The sequence below is a fragment of the Protomyctophum bolini genome (genome assembly GCF_963924005.1).
Source record: "Protomyctophum bolini genome assembly, chromosome: 1".
Classification (NCBI taxonomy): domain Eukaryota; kingdom Metazoa; phylum Chordata; class Actinopteri; order Myctophiformes; family Myctophidae; genus Protomyctophum; species Protomyctophum bolini.
The window spans coordinates 37,921,621-37,931,711 of record NC_137862.1 but is presented as its reverse complement, the minus strand read 5'-3'; the positions used below and the strand labels follow the sequence as shown (position 1 = coordinate 37,931,711).

Here is a 10,091-nt window from a genome sequence, read left to right as displayed (position 1 = left end):
AGACATATTTGCCATTTTTTACTATTTTGAAAAACATTGAAAATTTGTAAATGGCAAATTAGTTTAGGGATAAGGGTTAAGGGGTGGCGCAAGATATAGCCCATAGTGGTTTTTTTTGTACAATGTGATCATTCAAGCCATGATTTATTTTGCAATCGTACTGGAAATAGAATTAGCTATATGACGAGGAAGAAGCCTAATTGACTTGAAAATGAAACTAAAATAATATAGACATAATGTGCATTCTGGGGTGGTGGAGCGCCCCCTACAGGTGCCGGAGCTACCTCTACAAGTAGGGGAGCTCAAGTGACAGGTACCGGAGCTGAGCTCCGCCAAGCTCCGGCTGAAATAAACTAAGCACTGCTCCCTATACGCAGGATCTCTTTGAGAAACGCGGCCAAGCCGGCCATTGGCTGCTCCAACTTTCTACTGTCACTCACCGAGCAGGTATGGCGCTGATTGGCTTCTTGTAGATGGTGATGAGCTTGTCCAGAACCACGTCAGCACTGGTGAAGACACGGTACGAGTGCAGGAAGGTGTTGAGGAAGTCGATGGAGAGGAATCGCAGGTCGGTCAGCCTCTCCAGGAGGCGTTCCACGCTGGCATAGCGGATCTGCAGCACCTTGCAGCTGTTCATCATCTTACTGAAGCGGATGTCCACGTCGTCACAGTACAGGCTGGTGTCCGACCTGAGACCGAGCGGTACGGAGGGGTCAGGGATGTTTTAACCACATGAAGTCTAGTCTAGCCTATCCTGGGGGCGAACATTCAGCTTATGTTCGCTATTTCTTGAGAGTGAAAGAAAGTGGTTAAGTGTGTCTGTTGGATATATACAATCAATGAAAGCTATTGACGAATTTGACGAATGAGCTTGTGACTGAAAAGTAAGTTCAGAGATGATGTGTGATGTGATGTGATGTGAGTCCCTGGTTGGTGTCTGACTCACTTGATCATCTGCGGCACGGTGACCTTACTGTTCTCCTCGAAGGCGTTCATCATGAGGCCATTGCAGCGGATGTTGTCGATGCACTGTGAGACAGACAGACAGACAGACAGACAGACAGACAGACAGACAGACAGACAGACAGACAGACAGACAGACAGACAGACAGACAGACAGACAGACAGACAGACAGACAGACAGACAGACAGACAGACAGACAGACAGACAGACAGACAGACAGACAGACAGACAGACAGACAGACAGACAGACAGACAGACAGACAGACAGACAGACAGACAGACAGACAGACAGACAGACAGACAGACAGACAGACAGACAGACAGACAGACAGACAGACAGACAGACAGACAGACAGACAGACAGACAGACAGACAGACAGACAGACAGACAGACAGACAGACAGACAGACAGACAGACAGACAGACAGACAGACAGACAGACAGACAGACAGACAGACAGACAGACAGACAGACAGACAGACAGACAGACAGACAGACAGACAGACAGACAGACAGACAGACAGACAGACAGACAGACAGACAGACAGACAGACAGACAGACAGACAGACAGACAGACAGACAGACAGACAGACAGACAGACAGACAGACAGACAGACAGACAGACAGACAGACAGACAGACAGACAGACAGACAGACAGACAGACAGACAGACAGACAGACAGACAGACAGACAGACAGACAGACAGACAGACAGACAGACAGACAGACAGACAGACAGACAGACAGACAGACAGACAGACAGACAGACAGACAGACAGACAGACAGATTATTATGCATGCTGAGCGGAGTCCTTCAGGGCTAGTGTCTTTTCAGTTCACTGTTTTTGTAGAGTAACTTTGTGAAAATAGCCGACGAGCTCACAACGAGTCGCAGCGTGACACGTTGTGGGCTGTCGATCCGCTAAGAGTGTCATTCAACAGTAGCTTTCCCCACAATACAGTAAGAGTGTCATTCAACAGTAGCTTTCCCCACAATACAGTAAGAGTGTCATTCAACAGTAGCTTTCCCCACAATACAGTAAGAGTGTCATTCAACAGTAGCTTTCCCCACAATACAGTATTATTATTTCCGTAGCAATTAATCTATTGATTACTTTTTCGATTGGAGATTTTCGACTGTAGATCTGATATTTTCACTATTAGAGAAATGCTTTTGCACACAGAGGCTTAGGAGCAGGTGCTCAATAATCAATAGTGCACATCAATAATAAATACAATGACGGTGTAGGACTGGCTATCTTTAGGTTCCACCATCACCTTGAAGTCCAGGTGCTCTGTGTCCTGACCGCTCTGAGATCCTGTCAGTAGTGACCGAAACGGAAACGTTGCTTTCATAATAAATTACTTCTCTTATACCGAGCATCTGCAGTCTGCGGGCGTATTTTCTCGTATTTTATGATTGTGCTACTGTATTATAAAACAAAACAAAGATATTATACAAATTGATAATTCATTGTAATATTTGATTTTAATAATTTGACTAAATCAATTAGTTCAATTAGCTGTTACACGCCTACTAAAAGCAGAACTTTGCAGTTCTTCAATCGCTGCACAGCATGGCCTCTTGGGACTTCTTGCTTAGAATGTAAAATGTGCCAGACAGACACATACCTGGCTGATGTCACTGGTCCAGGCTGTCTTCTCCTGTCTGGAAGAGGCCACCAGGATGACGGTGTAGGACTGGCTCTCTTTAGGTTCCACCATCACCTTGAAGTCCAGGTGTTCCGTGTCCTGACCGCTCTGAGCTGCTTTGGCTGGAACACACAAAACATCATTGTTTTTGTCATCTTGTCTTTCATTGCGTAATCCTTTTAGACAAAGTTTTTGATCAATCGAAATCGATGTTAGATTTGTGCAGAGAGCTTACACTCATCATCTGTCCCCTCTGGCTCCTCCATCAGTGTACAGTCAATGAGAGATATCACTCCATTCTGTGGAAAAAAGTCTGTATTTATTATCGTGTGAAACACTGAGAGTGTACACATGTTGTACTTTTTACAAATCACACATTAACCAATTAAGCTCCATTTAATACAGAAAATAGATTTTGAAGTAATATCGTCCACTGAGGTGTGTATTGTGAAGGTAAAGTAAAGGAAGCCCAGCGTACCTTGGTAATGTGTAGTTTCCCCCCGGAGCCCCTGGTGCAGATGATGAGATGTTTGGAGAAGAGGAAACACTGTCTCTCTCCTTCCTTCTTCAGAGAGAGAGAGCCCAGCCGGCCTCGCGTGATCTTCCCCTTCTCACTCATAGGAACCTGGATCAGAGAGCCTGCACACCAGGGTTATTCTAGTAAACTAAATCTAAAAACAATTTCCAACTGAAATAAAAGCAAACCTTTACAAACAACAAAACAAAAACATATCCAATTGAAACTGTATTGTGTGTTTGGTTTAAATGCCCTTAGTTTTAGTCTTTGCCAAAGGTTTTTCATACCTTGCCTAACAAAGGTCTGGCTGGTGTCCAGCAGCACCTCGCAGCCCTCAACGATCATCCGCTCAATGGCCAGGTTCTTCCGGATGTTCTCCGTCTCACTCACTTCGTCGTGCATAATTCTGAAATTCAGGACGTCAGGAATTATCCATCAATTCTACTACCAACAAGATATGTAGAACAGTTTGTTTGTTACTTCCATTGACGTGGAACAACTAACAAACATGGCCTGTCCAAAAAGGAGCCGATTAGCAAAAGGATATAACAAATAACATACATTCCTAACTGTGAAAAAGACCCTATACTGCCTATTCACTAGTGCATTGTAGTGATTATGCAATTTTGTAGTGGTGTCTGAATTATATTTTTTTATACGCTATTAGTTTAGTTGCCAGCCCATAGAGCCCCATTGTGAACCCGGACATGTTGAGTACACCAAAGTTTTATGTTAGAAATGTTTAGTATGGGTCCCCAGCATGTATAAACTGCCGGATGCTATCTTGCATATGTTGAGCAATTTTCATAATTGGCATAATATGTGACCATACCATTAACAACCTATAGAAGGATTCCAAATTTCATCATGCGTTATGTAGCATGTGACATGTCAAACTAGGGGGTTTTCATGATGCTGAATCCATTCCAAGCATTAGTTTAGCAAAAAATCACTCCTTGGGCTATAAACGGCCATAGCTACTTGCCCAAATGTGTGATTACGGCTAACGCTCCGGTTCGGTCTCTATATCCTTTATAGCTCTATGGTGATGACATGTAGAGATACACATGCATATTATTATTAATTCATCTTGATTAAATTCACCTGTTTGATTCACATTGCTGCATCGTCCTCCAAACACAGGTGGTTTTGATTACAGAACTACTCAGTTTTTAATCTCATTCAAGATGACATCCAGATTCCAGACAGAGTATTACTCGTTTTAAACTTAATCATCATGCTAAAATATGTATCTGAAAATATAATAGGTTAGAATTAAGCCATGAGCTTTGCTGCCTGTCTCTATCTGACTTTGTTTACAAACAATCTGCATGTGTGTGCATGCGCTGCATGTAGCAGAGCTACGTCCCATAGCCTGGAGGGATGCAACGTTCTGATTGGTTAAAAAATGCACATCTTTGGACTGGGCCGTGGCTCAGTGGCACCTTGGCTGGTGAACCAGTCTGGTGGTGTGCCACGGGTTCCACTCCCGATCCTGACGGCCTTTGCTGCATGTCACCCCCCCATCTCTCTCCCCATTTCCCGTCGGCCTACTGTCTGTCCCTCCATGAAAAAAATTAAAATTAAAATAAAGGTGAAAGCCACAAAAAAAAGTGAAAAAACAAGCGAAAAAGAAAAAAACACATCTTTCCGTTTGAGAGTGAAACTACTAAATAAAATGCTCTAAATGGCCAACATATGTTGGCATCAGGAACATGGCAGGGCGTACAGGGATTGTATAATAGGATAGTATAGACTTTTGGGTTTATTGATTATTGGATGATTGTTTGAAGAATTGATTGGTTATTGGTAGCTGGTTACCTGGAGAGCTCTTCCAGTTTGGACTTGGCGTACTCCAGACTGTTTCTTTCTACGTGCTCATGGGGAGTGTGAGCAAGCAGCTCATGCAGCGTCAAGATGTAACGAGGAATCTAACAAAACGAACACAAGCAAGGAGACAGACAGACAGACAGACAGACAGACAGACAGACAGACAGACAGACAGACAGACAGACAGACAGACAGAAAGAAAGAAATTGTGACATCTGAACATTACTGAGAACCAATTATTTGAAGATAAGGTTTAATATGTGTGTGATGTGCTCCGTAGACGCAAACAGGCACTTAAAATATGAAATAGATTAGGTATCTTGTTACCTGAAACATGGGGTAGGTCAGGAAGGTCTCCAGCGTCCGTTCCTCACAGTCAGGCTTGGCCTCATACTGCTTGAGCAGTTTGTCAAAGTCTCGGTTCTGCTTGCAATGGGCTAGGATCTGTAGGCTGTACTGGTGGTTCCTCACAAACTCTTGGTATATGTTCAGCATGGGCAGCAAGATGTCAAACAGGTCGGCTGCAGAGAGTAGAATTTGTAGTGCATTGTAAAGAATCACACTCGTGTGAACTAAGTGAGGGATGCCTCACTCCTATAAATTAACTCTAAACAAACTTGAAGAAAAATGCTTTATAATGCTCATCGCTGTTATATTAGTGATCTTATCCCAGAACCATTATCTACTATAAAGTTCAAGTTCCCTGTTTTGTCTGTGGCCTTGTCTGTGTGCCTAGATTATCCTCAAATAGGGACACACACCCATATACTACTGTACAGTACACAATCTACACATGGACATGGCCGACGGTGTATTAACTTAAAGACTTATACTTCGTCCTATTATGACACACCATAGCTGATCTGAAAATAGCTGCGATGTCATTTTCAAAAGATTTGTATACATTTTGAACTTGTGAAATGGAACATTCTGCACAATGAGTACTTTTGATGCTTTTACTAAAGTACATTTTGAATATTGGAATTCTACTTGTAACAGAGTATTTCTACATTACAGTATTGATACTGCAATACTGTAAATGTACTTAAGTAAAACACGTGAGTACTTGTTCCATCTCTGGTCTTACCCAGCACCAGTGTTGGCCAGCTGGCTATCCTGGCCTTCAGGCCCTGGTAGAAGATCTGGTGAAGGAACATGATGGTTTCACTGCAACAGAAACAGGCGTATTTATCTAATATCATCTCCACATTTACAGTAGGTCCGCGACTGTTGTTACTTCCATAATGTAATCCAGTGGTTCTCAGTTGCGTTAGGGGACCCTATAGTGTCCATATTCTGGGGGGTGGGATTGTGTTTAATTATGATTGATTGGGACCTCTCTATTGATGATCCTCTTGATAGAGTGGGGAAAGGGGTGTTTCTTTAATGATCAAGAGCTCTTATATTTTCTTATGTTCTCTTATCTTGATGTGGCACATGAAATTGTATTGTATAAATAATTATATTCTAAATATTCGTGTTACACAAAAAACTGTGACCCATATAATTAGGTAATGGCAGTACAGTAAAGAACTTGGGGGTCATTATTGATAGCAAGATTGTCTATTTTCACCTTAGAAATATTGCAAGCAGAAACCAGATGTAATTATTAAGGAACATTTATGCATGCACCACATACTGTAAACTCTGAATTACCATTTTCCAGCCATTGAGTTTTTCTTTTTTTATATATATATAATTTGGGGACCCCCCCCCCAAAATAAATTGGGGACCCCCAAAATAATTTGCGGCCCCCCCCCCGAGGGGTCGCGACCCACAGGTTGAGAACCCCTGCTGTAAAGCACTTTGTGACCATGTATTGAAATGTGCTATATAAATAAATTCATTATCATTATCATTACTCTATTATTATAGCAAATAAAAATGTAACCCCAAGATGCTGTTTTAGCAATCCATTACGCATTCATCTCATTACTCAATGAATATAATTACTTTATCTCTTAGAGTGACCTTCGTGCAATCCTTTCTTGCAATCCTATTTCATGAATGTTGTTACACTATGTATGCATTTTTTGTGCGTAGAAAAAAGAAAAAAGAAAATATAGTTTCTGTCGCCACTTTCACCTGTTGAGGAAGATGCTGCTGACGTCGTCATGTGTGATGGAAGGTTTCTTGGAGCTGGCGGCCATGCGCAGCGGCCGCAGGAAGTTGTTGACCAGGATCTGCAGCTGCTGCAAATACTCTGCCTCGGCCTCCAGCATGCTGAACACCACCTGGTTCCTCTTCCTCATGCTCTCGGCGTGCGGCGAGCGGATGTAGTCCTGGATGATGGTCTTCCATTTCCTGCGGCAGATCCAGCCACGCAGAAAGCTCTGGACCTGAGATCAGAACAGAACAGAACAGAACAGAACAGAACAGAACAGAACAGAACAGATCAGATCAGATCAGATCAGATCAGATCAGATCAGATCAGATCAGATCAGATCAGATCAGAACAGAACAGAACAGAACAGAACAGAACAGATCAGAACAGAACAGAACAGAACAGAACAGAACAGAACAGAACAGAACAGAACAGAACAGAACAGAACAGATCAGAACAGAACAGAACAGATCAGATCAGATCAGAACAGAACAGAACAGAACAGAACAGAACAGAACAGAACAGAACAGAACAGAACAGAACAGAACAGATCAGATCAGAACAGAACAGAACAGAACAGAACAGAACAGAACAGAACAGAACAGAACAGAAGATCAAACTATTATTTTGTTTCCGTCGGTCAGAAACCGCCTATATCATTGTCCATATTTTACACAAAAGTAACAAAAGCAGCAGATCTGCAAGCTCAAAACACGGCGTGAAGCGACCCGTTTTGAATGGGTGTTTGGACAGGTGCTTTTGATGAATCCATCATGGTTCAAATGGAGTACAGTAATGTAATGAAGTTTCAGTTTAAATAGGTGGGGCGGGGCAGCTAAAATGTATATCAAATATTTAAATACTGAATCAAGCAACGGAGTAGAGTTGCTGCTTCTTCGCCTGGAAAGGAGCCAGCTTAGGGTTCGGGCATCTGGTCGGATGCCTCTCGTGCGTCTCCCTAGGGAGGCCGGGGAAGACCAAGGCGCAGTTGGAGGAAACACACATCGACTCACTGGCCTTGGAACGTCTCGGGATCCCCCAGGAGGAAGTCACTAATGTTGCTCTGGAGAGGGAAGTCTAGAGCTCTCTGGGGGAGCTGTTTCCCCCAGGACACGACTACGGATAAGCGGTTGAAGAGATGGATGGATAGTGTCACAGCCCCTGTAGTTGGCCTACTAGGGCCTGTGTGGTTGTGTATTGTAGACTTATGTATTTGGCTTCCCACAGGTCCTGAGGAATTGTGCATTGGGAGCACCTGGCCAGTGTTCCCAGGGTGCACTATAAAAGGCTGGGTGTGGCCACACCCTCCTTCCATGAGAGCAGCAGCACTTTGATTTGCACCATTCAACACCTCACACTACATTTACCACACATCCACTCACTTACACTACTGATCTTACTGATTAACACACCCTACTTTATTATTGTTTGATGCATATTTTGAGTTAATTTATGTTGTAAATAAATATATTATTGTGTACACTTTTAAACAGCTGTGTGTCTTCCTCCTTTTTGTTATGGCCTAAGAGCCAGGTTATAACAATGGATAGATATGGATCAAGCAACTTAAAAACTGTATGGGTTTGTTTGAAAGTGAAATACCCCTTTAAGTGGTTAACACCTTGAAAGCCCAGGACGTAAATCTCCGTCCTGTAAAATAGTAACGAGATTTATGAAATCTGTCTTTTTCATGTTTTTTGAAAATCCACTAGAGGGCGCTCTTCCGCATCAGTCCCGCTTAGATCCATTGCCTGGTTCATATGAGGAAGGCCAGATATCACGTGATCAACACAGCAGCCCCCATAAAAAAGAAAGGATAAAAAGAAAAACCACCCATCCCAATGCTAACGCCACCATGGATTTTCAGCCCTTCTCCACTGTAGGCAGAGCTGACCTTTTTGATCTTCTTGATCTCTGTGTCGTCATCACTGGGTGGGACCTCCGGACTGGACTGGATCTTCTCATTGTCCTTCAGCAGTCCGGCAATCTGACAGAAAAAGAGCAAGAATTATTTCATTCGTTGAGTCAGTCAGTCAGTAGGTGTGGGATTAGGATTGGTCTTGCAGTACACCCCATTAAAACTAACCAACACAGTATGTAAAATTAAATTACATAAGAGAGCTGCACAATCAGCTCAAGCAGGAAGCCTCTGCTCTCAGACCAATGGGTGACAGAGGATCAGGAAGTAGAGCAGCTGCTTGGGAATCGGATCCGGTTCCGGGTTTGAAATTAATGACCTACTTCATCATACAAGAGTGTGGTACGCTTGTAGATATAGCTATTTTCCATATTATATAATAGTTTTTTATAATAATTCAATGGGAACGGTTTTGGACCTACAAGGTTTCCACCCCACAGGGACAATATTCAGGTGAAGGTTGCTGCATGGAGCACAATGGGAGCTGATTCATGCATGCATATTGAAAACATGGATTCAAATGGAAACAGACTATTAGCATAATAAAGAGATGTGTGTTTGATCTGGGCTGGACTGAATAAATAAGAATAAGAAAAGACACTCAGACCGCAGGCAGCTCTCGCATGTTGTGTGCCGAAAATAGCAGGTCTACACGCTTGTAGATCGCCTATTTTTGGCACACGACACCATGGTACAGCAGTTGATCATCCCTCTCAATGCCTTTCATTGAGATTCATTTTGACCGTGATTTATTTATTTACTTCTGCATTGTAATTGCAATCTTATTTTTCAGGGGCGCTAGCCCCTCCTATACATAAGTTTAATGTTTGTCTTTAGTTCAAAGTTTGTTTAGTAAACGCATTGACAATGAAGGGAAAATGTACATCATAGTGTGTCGTTTACGTCATATTGTCTCTTTATTGTTAATGGCGTTTAATGTTTGTGTTGCCACCGTATGTTTTACATTACATCACCATTACATCACCTAATCAACATGAGTTAGACTTTAATATATTAGCGCCCCTCACTTCACACGGGTGTGATTTGTATATTTCATTTTCACTTATTTTGTTTTTATTGTATTAAAATATTCTTTTATATTGT

General features: G+C 42.5%; 1 protein-coding gene across 1 annotated transcript in view; it reads right to left on the bottom strand.

Moving 5' to 3' along the window:
- LOC308315121 (ras-specific guanine nucleotide-releasing factor 1-like) overlaps positions 1-10,091 on the bottom strand; it is a gene marked incomplete at both ends in the record, with an annotated part of 32,369 nt that overhangs the window by 12,789 nt on the left and 9,489 nt on the right. The window contains 11 exons of the mRNA XM_080762957.1: positions 441-689; positions 947-1,029; positions 2,598-2,740; positions 2,854-2,917; positions 3,097-3,257; positions 3,423-3,541; positions 4,957-5,066; positions 5,293-5,486; positions 6,053-6,132; positions 7,051-7,304; positions 8,964-9,056. Coding sequence (XP_080619083.1) covers positions 441-689; positions 947-1,029; positions 2,598-2,740; positions 2,854-2,917; positions 3,097-3,257; positions 3,423-3,541; positions 4,957-5,066; positions 5,293-5,486; positions 6,053-6,132; positions 7,051-7,304; positions 8,964-9,056 — 1,550 coding nt within the window. The remainder of the gene's footprint in view (positions 1-440; positions 690-946; positions 1,030-2,597; positions 2,741-2,853; positions 2,918-3,096; positions 3,258-3,422; positions 3,542-4,956; positions 5,067-5,292; positions 5,487-6,052; positions 6,133-7,050; positions 7,305-8,963; positions 9,057-10,091) is intronic.